Below are 16,871 nucleotides of genomic sequence, written 5' to 3'. Positions count from 1 at the left end.
ACAGAAATCAGAGTCTGCTCCATATGTCTCTCGCCCTCTCAGTGAAAGGAAGTGTTTTACCACATTAATAGCACAGTGACATCACTGATTACTCAATCTACCTTGAGTGCTGAAGGAGTTCAGCAAACACATTACACAGCATTCTTCCTGTTCTTAAACTGGAGTTTATAGGCTAGGGAGTTCACAGAGTGCTGCTTCCTGTTTTAACATGGAAAAACATTCATCTCTTGAGAACTTGGGAGAGAATAATCTTTGTCCTGAGGGAACTTCATCAGGAAGGAAGGAATAAGAGGCATCTGCTTCTGGGAATAACCCTTTATTTTTCCTATTGGGGGACATATTTAAAATAACTATGGTTTCCCCAGTGCTTAAACAGAAATAAGAGTGATAATATGAGATCCTTCCTATACACAAGGATCACCATTGGCTTAAAGATTCTTCTTTCCACTGAGTTTGTGCAATTGACCTCTCCATGTATTTTATTTAAAAAAAATTCAACTTTTTATCTTATCTCCATATTCTAATAATTTTGGAGGTGGCTGGAGCCCAGGATCTGAGAAATCTCAAACTTGCATTTTGCAGATTGGGCCCTTTGTTTACATTTTTTCCTGTTCTCCCCAACCCCACTTTCTAATTTTTCTTATTTCAGATTTTAAAACAATTTCCCTCAATTGTAAAAACATTTTTGTCACCGTCTGAAAATAACACCTTCCCAGAATGCACTGCCAGTGCCATACATGATTTCAGAAGGGAGGATGTTCTGTGTTCTATTTACCAGCCTGGAGTAGTTGATAGGAAGTTATATGACCATTCCCCAACTATCAGGGAAGTTTTAACTGCCATGCTAGTTTGGTATAACATGAAAGATGACACTGAGATATGGAAAAAAGGCAGCCTGGCAACCTCGGTGCTACAGCTAGTGCTGGTATGGGAGCCATCAAAGGATCTCTCTCTTTTTGTTCCTCTTCCTCTTATCCCCTCTGGCAGCCATCAGCAGTGCCCACCTCACCCCAGGCCTCATTAGGCCCAGGTCTTGTCCTCCAAAACCACAGGCACCACAGAAAAGTGCCATTACAGGCAGGTCTGAGGGAGAGAAAGAGGCATGAAGTGACACAGCAATCTGAGTACTGGGTATCCTGCATGGTGGCAACATACCCTCAGCAGTACAAAAAACATGTCCTAACTTTGATTGTTATTCAGAAGGAAAATGTTATTTTATTTGAGTATAAAACTGAAATGTATTGCTTGGCTCAATGGCTTAATATTGCTTTCGATCAAAGTGAGATTCATTTATACTATCTTAATTAGGTGCTAAAACCTGTGTTGATTATGAATATTCTCTCTAAATCATAGTTGAAATGATTCAGTGACTGTGGGCACCTTAATTAAATTAATTATAAAAATGAACAGGCCTACGTGTTGTTTTTTTCCTCTAGGTGCTACAAAATGATGTGTTAGCTCATCAGTCCACTGTGGAAACAGTTAAGAAAGCAGGAAATGACCTGATTGAATCAAGTGCTGTTGAAGAAGCAAGCAATCTACAGAGCAAGTTGGAACTTTTGAATCAGCGCTGGCAAAATGTGTTGAAAAAAACAGAACAAAGGAAACAGCAGCTGGACAGTGCCTTGATCCAGGTGAGCAGGAAGTGAAAACTTAAAGGGATAACTAGGAAAAAGGGATAACTTGCAATAAATATACAGATCTGTGTATTACGTGCGGGTCTAAATCAAAACCATGGATGCAAAAATACCTGAGTTTTGGGAGAGTTTGGATCCAGATGTATATATCACAGTTGGCCACTATCCTTTAATAATACTGACCCAAAAGTCTGAATTTTGGCCTGCATTTTTGAGAATTGTGTGGGCTATCTGCACAGGAGTGAATTTCACTCTGTGTATGTGAATTGGATGTTGGGCTTGGTCTCAGAATTATTTCTGTAGTCTTTATTTATGTAGTCTTCTCTTATAGCATATATATACACACACACACACACACACACACACATATTATAGTTTTATATGATTTGGGTTTTCAGGGATATGTTCAATGGTACACCATTTTTTTAATTTTATGTAGCAACTTTAAGTGCAACTTAAAGATTTTTGTTTAGGAATTTTCTTTACTTATTGTAAACCTGTGATTTAGTATGTTGCCAAGCTTCTTCTGCCTCTGAGCTGCTATCACAATTCAAAACATTTAAATATGTTCTAAAGTTATATGGTGTAATTTAGGCCCAAGGTTTCCATGGTGAAGTTGAAGATATGCAGCAATGGCTGACAGACACCGAACGTCAGCTGTTGGCATCAAAACCTGTTGGAGGTTTACCAGAAACTGCAAGAGAGCAGCTTAATACCCACATGGTGAGTATCTTAATATTAGAAGGTTTTGCAAATGGTCTAGATTTCAGAGGGCAGGTCTTCACTACCCGCCGGATCGGCAGGTAGTGAATGATCTATCAGGGATCAATTTATTGCATCTAGTGTAGGACCCCGCGCCATGAGGTCACGAGGTAAGTCGATCTAAGATACGTCAACTTCAGCTACTCTATTCTCATAGCTGAAGTTGCGTATCTTAGATCGATCCACTCCTAGTGTAGACCAGGGCAGAGACTAACAAAACTAGCATGTTTTCTATATCAGAATGCCTGTACGGGATATTAACAACTTCTATTAGCAAAAACGAAATTGTAATTAGCAGGGTTGCAAAAGTAATCATTTAGCATTTGCCAAAGTTAATTAGTTTTCATTGTTGATTAACATTATGACAGTAGTGAAAACGGTTTTGGGAGCTCTCGTTTTCAGCAATAAATATGGAAATGTTTACTGTTTTTGCAGTGAAATTTACATTTCTTCTTTCCTCCCTTATCCTCAAAATTGTATCTTTAATTTCCAGAATAAATATTCTTAAACAGGGATATACACAGCCTTGAAATAGCAGGCTCAATCTTGCATTCTTTACCCATCCAAAACTCTCATTGAACTCAACAGCAGTTGGGATTGAGTAAGGACTTTGAGATCACACACAGAGCCTATTTTATTTAGAAAGGGAAAGTTAGCCATGATGTCTGAATTCTTCCCTTCCTCCCTTTGTTAGAGAAATCCTATGAAAAGATTTTTTTTCCCACATAGAGAACCCGTAGAAGTGGGTTGAAAGATGCCTTGATTTAATACCTCACTCCAAAGGATGGCATCTCTAGTAATGCACCATCTATGTAATATTATCCTGCATTGTTGTTAACAATGGATATGAGCCCAAGTACTAATGTTTAACTTGAACTCATGATCTTCTAGCTCAACTGTGAGAGTGATACCTATTGATCTTTATATACTTAAACTATTATGTGTCTGACACAGTTTCCATTATAAATCCCTATTGTCATTTGTTCATACTTTGACTGTAAGGATTGTGAAACAATATAAAATGTCTTTTCCCACTAGTGATTTTTGTTTCAAAATGTGATAATTTGTTTTTTGTTTGTTTGTATGTTTCTGAGATGGTAAAATATATGAAAATATTGCTTTTCCAGATTATTTATAGATATACACAAAAATAGTTTATTATTTTAGAATGGATTGTCGGAGACTAGAAGATAATGCGAAATAAAACATGGTATTCTGAAAAAAAGAAATGCAAACACCCTAATAATTTGCTTTATAAACAGATTAGTATCCATTCAGGGCCTGATCCAAAGCCCCACACTCCACATTTAAAACAGCTTCCTATGTCTTTACCAGATCATTATATCTGTTATGGATTGCTGTGTAAATATATGAGTGACACATACATGTATACCATAAACAGAATAGTAATAGAATTCTTCACATGTATATAGAATTTTACTTGAGGACTTCAAATTGCAATTGAACCTTACAGCACCTATGTGAGATATATATATATATATATATATAGTGTTAGCCTCATTTCTGCAGATTGAAAAATTGAGAAACTGAGGCCAATTGTTGTTGTTATTATTGATCATATCTTGCAATCTCCAAACCTGCCATTGTGTGATACAAACCATGGCAATTTGTGACAAGTGATCATGTGGAACCTGTGTTTCTTTGTTTGTCACACCAAACACATTTTTTAAGGGCACAGCCTATTTTTAAGGTTGTATATAAAATAAACTAGTTCCAGTGGGGGGGGGGGGGGCGGTAGAGGGATAGAGAGGAGCAGGAAGCCCAGAGCTGCCAGAGGACCATCTCCTCCTGCTCCTTCCCCACCATCAGCTCTTGCTTCTTTTCCTGCGGAACTTTGCCCTAGTTTGGGAGGGAGAATCTGCTCTGATGCAGCACATGTATTATAATCAAGTGTGGTACACTTGAGGGGCCTATTATTAATTTGTTTTATGGTAGTGGCCTCCCATCAGGATAGGGATGTATGTATGCAGTGTTAGGAGAATAGGATCCCAGGTATAAGTTGGTCAGAAAAGAAGAGTATGTGTAGGTACAACTATGTTACTTATGCTGATTTGGCATTCAGTAGATGTGCACAGTGACATGCCTAGTGGGTGAAGAGAGATGCAGAGGGTAGAAGGTAAAGCAATTCTTCCATGCTGTACAAACCCCTTTTGGGGATATGTTGGATTGCTTCAGGCCTCCTAAGGGTTCCAAGTGGTTTACCCATTGTGTTCCTGCTCCACATGTACTTTAAACAACTAGAGACGTGGCAAACCTTGCCCAGTGAGATAAATGCATATGATATGTCTGCCAAACTTAGGACCTGAGTCAAGAATATATATATATGCCTGACTCAGGTCCTAAGTATATATAACCTGGAAAAAGCCTAAAAAATTATTTGACACATCATACAAATTCTCATTTCCTGAAGAATTGGGCGCTCCCCCCCCCCCCCCCCCCCCCCCCGATTTGGCCCTTTGTGCATTATATGAGCTCCCTGTCCCAGTTTTAACAATAATGCCCCCAATATATAATTGGTTTTAGATGCTAAACTTTTTTGGAAGGGTATTGAATTCCTACCTGACTGATTTTTATATTTCTTGTTTTTTTCTTAATATAGGAACTCTGTGCTGCCTTTGAAGCCAAAGAAGAGACGTACAAGCACCTGATGCAGAAAGGCCAGCAGATGCTTGCAAGATGCCCAGGGTCTGCTGAGACAAATGTTGAGCAAGATATAAATAACTTAAAAGTAAAATGGGACTCAGTACAAACAAAACTCAGCGAAAGAAAGGTGTGTGGTTTAGAATAAGGATAGAAATTTAAATAACATATTAAGTACCTTAATGTTGAATTATTTCATATGTAGAATATCTATACTTGGTTGCTGGGACTTGGAATTTTTTGTTGTGTGACAATGATTCAGATTTCACTAGTGCTTTTATCAGGAGTCATGGACCCACAGGTTAATGATGTAACATCATTTGTGGGGTGAAAATCTGTTTGATAAAAAGGTATGGAAGTATACTGATGCATGTTTATTTTGCAGAGTGGGGATATTTCTGGTTTGTATTAGAGATTATAGATGTAAGAGAAGGAAAAGTCTGATTAGATCATCTTGTTAATCTACCTGTCAGTGCAGGATTGTGGTATTAATTTGACAAGCGTTATGACCAGTATAGTTTTAAAAGTTTCCAGCAATTGGGCTTCTACCAATTGCTTTTGGAGACTATTTCTAAAGTCACTACTTCTCAGCAGAATGATTTTATTGATATTAAGCATGTTTTCTTTTTCTAGTTTCATTTAGTTTTCATTACATCATGAACCATAGCTGAGTTGTTTTATCTCAGTCAAACTGTAAATGATATTCATTATTACAAACAGAGGTAGCCGCACGCAAATGAATAGCACTGAGATAATTGCAAAGAAAAATGTAATTAACAAAATCAGCTTTACTTTAAAACAAAAATGTTTCTTAATGTGACTGTATAATGCAATGATATGAGTAATTAGTTTGCCGCATGAGGCAGCCTCCTTAGGGCTAGTTATAGGGCTGAATGGAATGCTTGGCCAGCCCCGCAATCTGATTAACTGAACATCTCTGAGTGCTTTTTTAATAGCTCATAAACATTCAAATGGCAAAACTAGCATCATGGCCTAATTCAAGCAATCAGACCCAAATCTGAACATTACGTTTGTTTCCTGAATTCTGTCTTGAAACTTGTAAACTGTGTTGTTCCATTTTGTTAACTGTTCAACACCAGGAGTTGGGATGTTCTGGTGTATAGAAACACACCCCTGGAACTGGATGTTGTGTTGTCTGCTCAGTCACCAGTTTTATGCCTATTTTTCCATTGCAACTCCTTTTATATCCTTTATCTATATGCTATTATTTTGAAATAAAGAACATGTCAACACTGAGTTGAAAAAAATGACAAAAATAGGAGCTTTCTCCAAGATATATTTTATTAAAATGGTTTAGTCAATGAAGCACCAATTAAACATCAGCTGTTACTAAATAGCTATATATCTTTATAGGCCAAACTGGAAGAAGCCCTGAATTTGGCTATGGAGTTCCACAACTCACTTCAAGACTTCATCAACTGGCTTACTCAGGCAGAGCAGACTTTGAATGTGGCTTCTCGGCCAAGTCTTATCTTGGACACTGTCTTGTTTCAAATTGATGAACACAAGGTATGTCAAGAAACAGATGTGTAGTGTTTTCCTCCAGCTCTTTGGAGGTACTGTATTAATGTCCAAAGCAATCCTGTAATGCTGTCACTCAGAAAATCTTTTTATGTCTTTTAAGATGTATTTTATAGTCTCTCCCACCAGAAAGTCCAGAACCACATCATTTTTTTCCCTGTGTTTGTTACATGAGCGACCAGCGTAACATTTAAATGTGGTTTTCTTCCTTTTGCAAGGTCTTTGCTACGGAAGTGAATTCTCACCGAGACCAGATCATAGAGCTGGATAAAACTGGAACCCATCTGAAATATTTCAGCCAGAAACAGGATGTTGTCCTTATTAAGAATCTGCTGATTAGTGTACAGAGTAGATGGGAAAAAGTGGTTCAACGCTTAGTGGAAAGAGGAAGAGCTTTGGATGATGCAAGGAAACGAACGAAACAGGTAATTTGACAGTTGTTGTAAAGCTCTTTGAACTTAGCTCTAACTAAATGCAGACCCATGACATATATGGTGCTTTAAAGCATTGTTAAGGAAGCCTGGAGTTAATGTAACAGAATTTATTAGCCTGAGCTAGTGGAGCGATTTCTGTGATTCAGTCACAGCGCACTTCATTTGGAAGGTGAAAGCTTCACTTTCGACCCACCAGCGACTTCTGTCAGCAATGTAATATAGTCTATAAAGGAAGAGAGTTGCAGTATGGCTTCCAGATGTTTATCAGTGCCTTCTGCCTTCCAGAAGAAATTACATAATCAACTTTTTACTGGAAAGAGTGTGATGGACCCATTTCTGTATTAGAGAGTGAGATATTGTCCACTGTTTTCTTTTTAGTGGTGTGTTTTACCTTAGTAATGTTTAATTCTCCCTGCCCTTATATTGGCCGCTATAACAATATTTTCTGTCTGGCAAGGACACTCTGGTGACTTACTGTGAGGAAGAACTTAAGAAATGGAAATGCTCATACATAGTTCACCTCTCCAGGAATTGGTCAGTTAATCTCTGATTCATATGTCCCTTAGCAAAGGGCATATATGATAGATGGGGAATTGGAGCTTAGTGTGTTTAAACTTCAACAGAGAAGTGTATGTTTATTTTATTGAAATAGAGTCGTGTCCATGTTCACAAGCCAAGACACATACCTGTGTTAATTGTTGCCACCACACAACTGGGATGACACGAACTGTTAGATGTAATAAATTGTGCAATCATATCATAAAATACAATTTATTTTCAAACAACATCTCTCTCTCTCTCTCTCTCACACACACACACACACACACACACACACACACACACACACACACACACACACACGCAAATCTGCAGGAAGATATATGGTAGAGAGAGAATACTTTGCAGAGCTGGTCACAGTGACTCTCAGACAATCAGAAAGCAGAAACAATGTATGGAGATGGAGTATAGCAGTATAGCTGAGTGCTGACTTCAAGAGCCAGGTTCCCGACCCCGACCAGTGCAGGGTCCAAATGGATGGAAAGGGATTCTAATTGTTCTATGCTCCCACTCCTTGGCCAGCTGGGTGGAGAGACAGACCGATGTCAGGGAAAGGAAACAACAAGGATTTTCTGTACAATCAAGAAGATTTAGTATAGGCAGCTCAGCAGAAGTGCGTTTTTATTAGGAGCTTGTACTGGTGCGATGACTCACCTGGCGGTGCCTCCTGCTGGTTGTCCAGGGAATTAGCTTGCCAGCCTCCGGAGCGCCCTCTGCAGGCTGGTGTCTTGCTTTGCCGCTGGCCCCTGTGTCCCTCCTGGACCCCAGTGCCCCTTCTGCCAGGGTTCTGCCCCCTGCAGTATCCTGCAGTCTTGCTGGGTCTCCCCTCCCCCGGAGAACACCCAACCCTCTATCCCCACCTCACCTCAGTCTTTGGCTACTGCCAGTCACCATCTAGCCCCTGCTCACTGGGGCAGACTGCAGTATAATTGTCACTCACCATTTGCAAGGAGGGTTTGGACCTGCTCCTCTGCAACCCCAGTACCTTCTTGGCCTTTAACAAGGCCTGCAGCCTGGGGGGTTTCCAGGCTGGAGCTCCCCAGCTCCTCTGGCCTTTCCCCAGCCCTGCTCCAGTCTAGGTACCTGCTCAGCTCCCAGCAGCCAGCCCATCCCTCTCAACAGCTAGAGAGAGATAGTCCCTGTGTTCAGCTTCTGGCCCCAGCCCTCTTATAAGGGCCAGCTGGCCCTGATTAGGCGGCCCACAGCTGTGGCTGCTTTTCTAATCAGTCTAGCTGTCTCCGCTTAAGCCCTCTCCAGGGCTGCTTTTACCCTTCCAGGGCTGGAGCTGGGTGCTCACCCAGCTACAGAGCTTAAAAGAGTGGAGTGAAAAGACAAGGCCAGTAAATTCCCTTCCTCAAGACACGGCTCTTGATGTTTCGCATCAAGAACCCTAGAGTCTATTCCTTCTTCATTGCCTCTTTTCCTTGAAGATTGTTTTTACTGCGCTGCAGAAGAGAGAAAGGTTTGAGATCCTGATGCTCTTCCACAAGGATTATTCCTGGTAGGATGAGAGAAATCCACACAGAAACTTTCCTTAACTAGTGATCTGTGGGAGGGTTCCCCAAAATAATTACTGCTATTGTCCTTAGGGCTGGTCCATAGGTTCAATAAATAAGCAACGTGCTTACTGTGTTCTCCCAGTCCTTACTCAGGAGAAATGCAGTCAGTAGAATTCTTAGCTGAGTAGGAACTGAATAAAAATGGAGGGCCTTTAGGGTCCTAGTCCACGTGGGTGCAGAGCCATACCACATCAACATTATGTCTCACAGAGCTCCCTGGAAATCCTGGGGCGCATGCATACTGCGATACCCCTTAAAGGTTGCTGATTATGTTAAGAGGGTGATGTCAGCTCCACTGAGAATGAATGGCCCATTAGGGGGCCATGAAGAGAGGAAGGCTCCTTGGATTTGCCCCATGATTGCACCTCTCTCTAGCAGCTGGTCACACTCTGGCCCTGAGCTGGCATGTCAGGTTTTAATCTTTTCTGCGTATTTTATGCACTAACATATTTATACATTTGTGTGAATCCAAGTCATGCTTTTCCACAGTTCCATGAAGCCTGGAACAAACTTATGGCATGGTTGGAAGAGTCAGAAAAGTCATTGGATTCAGAGCTCGAAATTGCAAATGATCCAGACAAAATAAAGATGCAGCTTACACAGCATAAGGTAAGTCATGAATGATGAAATGCAGGATGTCCAAGTCCAATGGCAGGAAAGTCTATCAAGCCTGTACTATTTAATCAGCAGAGAGCAATAGATTTATGGCTTCACTATGCTGAAATGTTTGCCAGCATCAAATTAAAATGCTGGCTCATTTCCAGATGGTAAAATTAATGGGAATGGGAAAGGCTCTTCCCAGTCCCTGTTCATCTGTGGGGAAGAAGTAAACTCTGAAGAGGAAAGATAAAATAATAGGGAACCATGGAAACTCTCAACAAAGAGAGAGAGAAATATTTTATGAAAAAGGAAAATATTCAAAGAGATTATATTATACGCTTCTTTGGTCTTTTAAAATCACAAAGTTACCAAAATTACAGTTTCCAACAAATTGTTTTGATTGTATTGTGTTAGGATGATTTAAAATCTCCTTTCCACATTTTAGGATTCCCTCAAAAATAAGAAATAATCTTGTATTTTGACCGGCAAATCCTTCATATGTCAAGTAGAAAGATTAGTTAAATAATTTGAAAAGCACCAGGTACAATGGAATTGCCAGTAACAAGGGTGAAACGTGTAAGAGTAGGAGAGACATCTCTCTCTGCTTGGGAACCACAGCTCTGAAACACCTTTCAACAAACTCAACTGCTTTCAGTTCTAAATGTAAATCACCTGATTGATTTGGATTTTCCATAACTAATAATAGTAAGGTGAAAGGGAAAAAAATTAATTGCAGTCCCCACAAAAGACAGAGAAAAATCCCCAAGGAAATCTTTACTTTGACTTTATTTTTTAAACAGCCCAGGTAACATGGTTATGGGCATTGCATGGATGGATGGTAGAATCCTCTAACGTAAACCTGTGTGGAAAAGTTTAACTTGGAAGAATTTTCTCAGAGATAAAGATATGCTTGTGAGTGTAGGACAGTTAGTTTTTTTGCAATGCTGATATTGAATTGTCCTGCTCTTTTGAACTATTTCCATGGTGTTCCCCAACCATTCTTTTGTCCCACATGGTGCTCTCAAGAGATTGCACCCCCACATTTCCGCCCTTAGTCTAGCTCCTTATAGTAATCGCCTTATACCCCCTTAAAGTCCTTACACTATACTATTATGTTTGTTTTCCCCAACAGTCTCCAATTCATTTTTTTATCCTCTCTTATTTTCCATGATGGCTTAAGCTTTGCATACCAACATGGAAAATATTTTCCTCTACTTTTAGAAGGTTGGCAGCTTGTCAAGCAACACTGGCTTTACCTTCATTTGCTCTTGAAACCTTCAGCTAAACTTGTGCTAGTGTTCTTGCTAGTTCTGCATTTTAGTATGCTCTGGGGTTTGCTATAGTTGCCAAAAATTAAAATCATATAGAATTAGAGCAAAATGCAGGCATTACGATCATCCTTTTTTGCCTGTTCTGACCACATCATCCCCCTATGAATCGCTCTACTGCTATCCTTCTCCACATCATCAAGTTCAAACTTCTTCTGGTGTCCTTCAAGGCCGAATGTAACTGCCCCTCCTACTTCCCTGCTCATGTCTTTTATTGTCTTTTTTTTTATTTATTGCCTTCCCTCTCCTCTTCACTGCTGAAACTACCCTCCATGTCCTATTTGTCTGTTTCTCCCACAAATAATATGGCACCTCTTTCACGTCTCCACCCTTCCTCAAATTGGTGGGCAAACTCACTACCCTCCTTATTTAAATGCCTCCTTCAAGTCCCCCTTCTTCCAAAATGCCTACAAGAAACTAGCTGCCTAAGTCATCTACTTATTAATTTTATTTAAATCTTATGAATCACATCTGTGATGAGGGATGGAGTGCAGTGTGGCTTAAAGACACTGTGATTGAAGCTGGCAATTGTTTTGGAGGCTAGTGAGGGACATAAATAATAGAAGGAGGACGTGAGATGATTTCAGTGTATTTAATCATCAGGCTAAACAAAAAAATCAACCAAATTTGTATTTAATAAGCCAAGTGCCTCTCATCATCCTGCATTTCATCCTGCTCATATGTTGTCTCTTTCCTCCCATCCAAAGTCTGTCTTTGTCTTTTCAGACCAGGAATTTGTGAACCAGCCTTTTCTTGTTCTACTTAGTTAATTATATTACTATCTGAACTGATGATGTGCACTGAAGTTGTGTGTGTGTTGTAAGCAATAACTCTGCTTCACTGTTTCCCAGGTTATCACTGTAAAACAATTAATAATAATAAAAAACACCACAACATTCCCCAAGATAAAATGTTTTCTCTCTCTCTCTCTCTCATATATTTATTTATGTTGCCAGGGATTTGGGGGGTTATTCGTAGTCTATTAGTTATTTTTAATTTTTTCTCCTTATATATTATTTTTAGAAGTCAGAGATGGAAAAACCCTATTAGGTCATCCAATCCATCCTTTACTTAGTGCAGATTTATTCCTTACAAGATTTGGCCTGCTTAACCTGTGAATATAAGTACCAATCTGCTATGGAAGGAAAGTACAGTAACTCCTCGCTTAACGTTGTTGTATGTTTCTGAAAAATGCTACTTTAAGCAAAATGATGTAAAGCGAATCCAATTTCCCCATGAGAATTAATGTAAATGAGGGGGTTAGGTTCCAGGGAAATTTTTTTCACCAGACATGTATATTTTTTACATATATATATATATATATATATACACACACACACACACACACACACACACACACACACACACACACACACACAGTATCAGTTTTAAACAAACAATTTAATACTGTACACAGCAATGATGATTGTGAAGCTTGGTTGAGGTGGTAAAGTCAAAGGGTGGGCTATTTCCCAGGGAATACCTTACTGCTAAATGATGAACTAGCACGTGGCTGAGCCCTCAAGGGTTAACAAATTGTTGTTAATGTAGCCTCACACTGTACAAGGCAGTATGAATGGAGGGAGGAGAGACAGCATGGCAGAGAGAGACAGAGACACACACCATGTGTGTGTGAGAGAGATGCGCATTGACCCTTAAAGTACTCTGATCCCACTGTAAGTACGTTGCCTTTTTAAGTAGATCAGTAAGTTGAGACAGCAGCTGCTGCCAGCAAGTTCCCTCCCTCCTGAGCCCTGTCATGTCCCGTCCCGCCCCACTCTGTGGAAATGGGGTAAAGGAGCGGGGGGTGGGGGAAATGGGACACTCTGACAGCACTCCTCTTCCTTCCCTCCCTCCCCCCTCTCCCCCCCCCCCCCCCGCCTTGCACAGCAAGCAGTAGGCTCCTGGGAGTAGCTCCAAGGCAGAGGGCAGGACCAGCACACGGCAGTCGGAGGAGGGACAGCTGAACTGCTGGGCAATGGATAGCCTGCTGGGTGGCTGCCGCAAAGGGAATTTAGGGGAGAAGAGAGCTGATGGGGGGCTGCCGGTCCACCCTGGTTCTAAGCCCCCACCAGCTAGCTCCAACGGGCTGCTGTTTCTGCAAGCAGTGGACAAAGCAGGCAGCTGCCAAACAACTGTTATAAGGGAGCGCTGCGCAACTTTAAACGAGCATGTTCTCTAATTGATCAGCAACAAACAACGAAACAACGTTAACCGGGATGACTTTAAGTGAGGAGTTACTGTAGATAATTAAATATTGAAGGTTTAATTCACCAATCTACAGTTAATATCTGAGGTGACTTAAACCATTGGCTGAAAGTCTGCTCTCAGTTACTCCTCAGTGAAATCAAGTGAAAATGAAATTTGGCATTATGTATCCAGGCTAACCCTGGATGAATGAATTAACTAAAACCTTTTGTTCATCTCTGACTTCCCTTTTACTGCATAGTCTTTCTCTGGCAGCTATTTCATTTTGTCTGAGAAAATTAAGCAACACTACGTATGTAGTGCTGGGTGATTAACAGCCCCCACCAAAGAAAATATAAATTCATGAACAGTTTAAACAATTGTTTAAAGGAGTTTTTTTATTCAGATTTTTTTGTCTCCCGCATACTTCCCGTCCACTTTGAAAGTACTTTGAAAAGATCTTAGTTTATCCTAGGGGAAGATTTTGTGTGTGTGTGTGTCTGTGTGTCTGTGTCTGTGTGTTTCTCAAAGGTTGCAGGTAGTGGACTACTTCAGGTTTCTTAAGGGATGGAAAAAGAAAGGGAGCTGAAGTATTAAATTATAAAATAAATGCAGCGGTAGGGCCATGACCTTGATTTCCTTGCGAACTCCAATTTGCTACTGTCATCCAGGAAAGTTTGGGTGTTGAAGGAAGGCACACAACAGGACCTGCCAGTAGGGGGTTTGAATATGAGACTTCAGAACTTAGTGGACTAGCTGGGATAATGAACCCCTTTGCAGCACCTAGATCCTGGAGTCAGTCTACACCAGCCTGAGCCCTCAACACAAATTAGTGCAGATAGAGTAATGCTCTATTTTAATCCCTCTGCCCATACTCTCGAAGGACTGTTCGAGAAAGCAGGGTTACTCTGGTCATTCCCCTTTCCTTCAGACCGTACCTCAGTCCTTTGTGCTGCGGGATAGGAAGGTGGTGGCGTAGCAATTGCTATGGCCAGCTCTGTGCCAACTGCAGATTCCTCAGTGCAGGAGGAATCCTCAAGGGGTTAGTTAAATCAGATTTCAGGCCATTCATGCTTGCAGAACAGTGCAGAGGAGCTAGAGCGGGGAAAGGATCTGGCTCCAGAACTCTAGTACTTTAAGCTTCACCATAGCACTGGCAGACCAGAAATCTTTTAATATATGGAGATATACCTACTCATAGAACTGGAAGGGACCCTGAAAGGTCATTGAGTCCAGCCCCCTGCCTTCACTAGCAGGACCAAGTACTGATTTTGCCCCAGATCCCTAAGTGGCCCTCTCAAGGATTGAACTCACAACCCTGGTTTAGCAGGCCAATGCTCAAAGCACTGAGCTATCCCTCCCCCAATTTAATTTCACTTGCATTTTAATATGATTTATGGGAGATATAAAGACTTTCTTACAGCATCATTTATAAATGTATTAATTGGTTCAAAAATGATATGAAAAGAAAGAATTAGTGAAAGCTCACAAGTACCTAGTACTATACAGGTGTTTACCTTTACTTCTACTCCTACAGGAGTTCCAGAAATCTCTTGGAGCCAAGCATTCTGTGTATGACACCACAAATAGGACTGGACGCTCCCTCAAAGAGAAAACCTCTCTGGCGGATGACAATTTGAAACTGGACGATATGCTGAGTGAGCTCAGAGACAAATGGGATACAATCTGTGGAAAATCTGTGGAAAGGTAAAATGAAAGGCCAAGTTTCCTTCTTTTAAAGGAGACTTGCAGAGGTAAAGAAGAGGGGGTTGTGTTCTTTTTGTGCTTCTCTGTGCTGTATAAGGAGGAATAGAAGTTGGTTGTTTGGAGTATTTTAAATGGGTAGCACAAGCACTGCTCCTTCCTAGTAGTCCCTGTGCTCTGGTCACCTCAAAGGGAAAGATGGGCTGGGAGATGGCCCTGCTCTTCCCCGACACCAGGCATCCTTGCTGAGAGGGAATGCACTAAAGTGAGGTGTGCTCTGCATCCTTCCAAGAGGTGGTGCAATGTGTATGCTTTCTTTGCATTCCAGGAAGCTCTGAAAAGCCGTGCCCATCCCTCCTTTCCCCACAGGCTCCCACTGTGACCCTAAGGTTTTTTCTCATTCACTAACTGCTGAAAAAAATCATTATCTATTAGCGACTATTGGATGCTGTCAGTTATATTGCAGGTTTCCTTAATAAATGTGATTGATTTTTTTCTTAGTGTTTTTTTTTTTTTCCAGACAAAACAAACTGGAGGAAGCCCTGTTATTTTCAGGACAATTTACTGATGCTCTGCAGGCTCTCATCGACTGGCTATATAAAATTGAACCTCAGTTGGCAGAAGATCAGCCAGTGCATGGAGACATCGATTTGGTGATGAACCTGATTGATAATCACAAAGTAATTACAAAAATATTTTTCTAATTATTATTAATTAATATCAGACTGTGGGCAGCCACTTCAATATAATTTTCTGTAATTGTAAAAAGAAACGTTTTCTTAGAATCTGAAGAAAACCATTTAACCTGGAACGTTTGGCCATCACAAAGCTGCCGACTACAATGGAAAATGCTGTGAAATCAGCACTATGCAGTGCTACCGAGGCTCGATCCGCTGTAGCTTGGAGAGGGGTTTTGTGAAGTGAAGATTGACGTGGATCCAGGACATAGCCAGTGAATCTGTCATTCTGCAGGCCCAGCCCAGTACTATGGTGGAAAAAGCTGCTGTGGAGTCCATTGAATCCAATTATAGTAGCTGTGGAACAGTTGGGTGTGGAATGATTCCGTTCCCTTCACATCAGCCACCACTGTGTCCTATTGTCAGGAGTCTGTTTACTCAGGCTTTCATAGAATAGTAGGGTTGGAAGAGACCTCAGGAGTTCATCTAGTCCAATCCCCTGCTCAAAGCAGGACTTTGGGCAGAAGAGAAAATATCTGGCCCTCACATATGAGATGTATCTTAGAAACATAGACATGTGTGTCATGGAACCAATGCTGCAGTCACATTGTGCACTTTAACTAATATATCCGCAGTAATCCAGTGCATTGTAATTGTCATATCATGTAGAAGGGTCTTTCTTGAAAGTGGATATTTTTCCAGCTGTGAACCTGAACATGCAAACACTTAAATATGTGAAATATGTGACATAATCTATCGCCCATCCAGTCAAATTACCAGATGGACTTTTATTTATATTTTAGTATTTTAACCCAGCTCCTTGATGCGCACTTTATCTGACTGCACTGTGATTTGGGACAGACTTGCACATTCATCATCGTGTCAGCAGATCGATTGCTTTGAAGGGCGTAAAGCCCGTATGTTTAAGGTGACCAGATTTTTGTGTATCGCAGTGGGTCAAGTAGTTCAGAGGGTCTAGCTACAAATATACTCCCATGTTTCACGAGGCTAGGCAACATTTTCAGGTTGAGTGAGCCTTCTTCCCAGTATAAATGAGCTAGTGTTGAAGCTTAGAGGGCTTTCTTGCAGAAAATGTGCCATTTAACCCCATATGGAGCCATTTAACCCCAATTGAAAAGAAAGCCAAATGTAGGGTGTGAAAATCTTACAATGTGCATTTTAGAATGTTTAGATTGAGGTATTTTCTGTAAAACTAAACCCT

General features: G+C 40.7%; 1 protein-coding gene across 46 annotated transcripts in view; it reads left to right on the top strand.

Annotated features, from left to right (window-relative positions):
* DST (dystonin) overlaps positions 1-16,871 on the top strand; it is a 439,617-nt gene that overhangs the window by 393,741 nt on the left and 29,005 nt on the right. For 44 of the 46 annotated variants that reach the window (XR_010599478.1, XR_010599479.1, XM_065587877.1 and 41 more), the window contains 8 exons: positions 1,437-1,634; positions 2,232-2,360; positions 5,020-5,190; positions 6,435-6,590; positions 6,821-7,027; positions 9,643-9,762; positions 14,806-14,975; positions 15,493-15,652. Coding sequence is in view for 44 of the 46 variants with exons in the window: in XM_065587877.1 (XP_065443949.1) it covers positions 1,437-1,634; positions 2,232-2,360; positions 5,020-5,190; positions 6,435-6,590; positions 6,821-7,027; positions 9,643-9,762; positions 14,806-14,975; positions 15,493-15,652 (1,311 nt within the window). In the remaining 2 variants the exon portion in view is untranslated. Of the gene's footprint in view, positions 1-1,436; positions 1,635-2,231; positions 2,361-5,019; positions 5,191-6,434; positions 6,591-6,820; positions 7,028-9,642; positions 9,763-12,104; positions 12,237-14,805; positions 14,976-15,492; positions 15,653-16,452; positions 16,601-16,871 lie in introns of those variants that run through there. The other 2 variants (XM_065587871.1, XM_065587873.1) reach the window with 2 other exon arrangements.

Source organism: Chrysemys picta, chromosome 3 (genome assembly GCF_011386835.1).
Source record: "Chrysemys picta bellii isolate R12L10 chromosome 3, ASM1138683v2, whole genome shotgun sequence".
Lineage (NCBI taxonomy): Eukaryota > Metazoa > Chordata > Testudines > Emydidae > Chrysemys > Chrysemys picta.
Note: the sequence above shows the minus strand (reverse complement) of the source record. Positions and strands in the feature narration are given on the sequence as shown.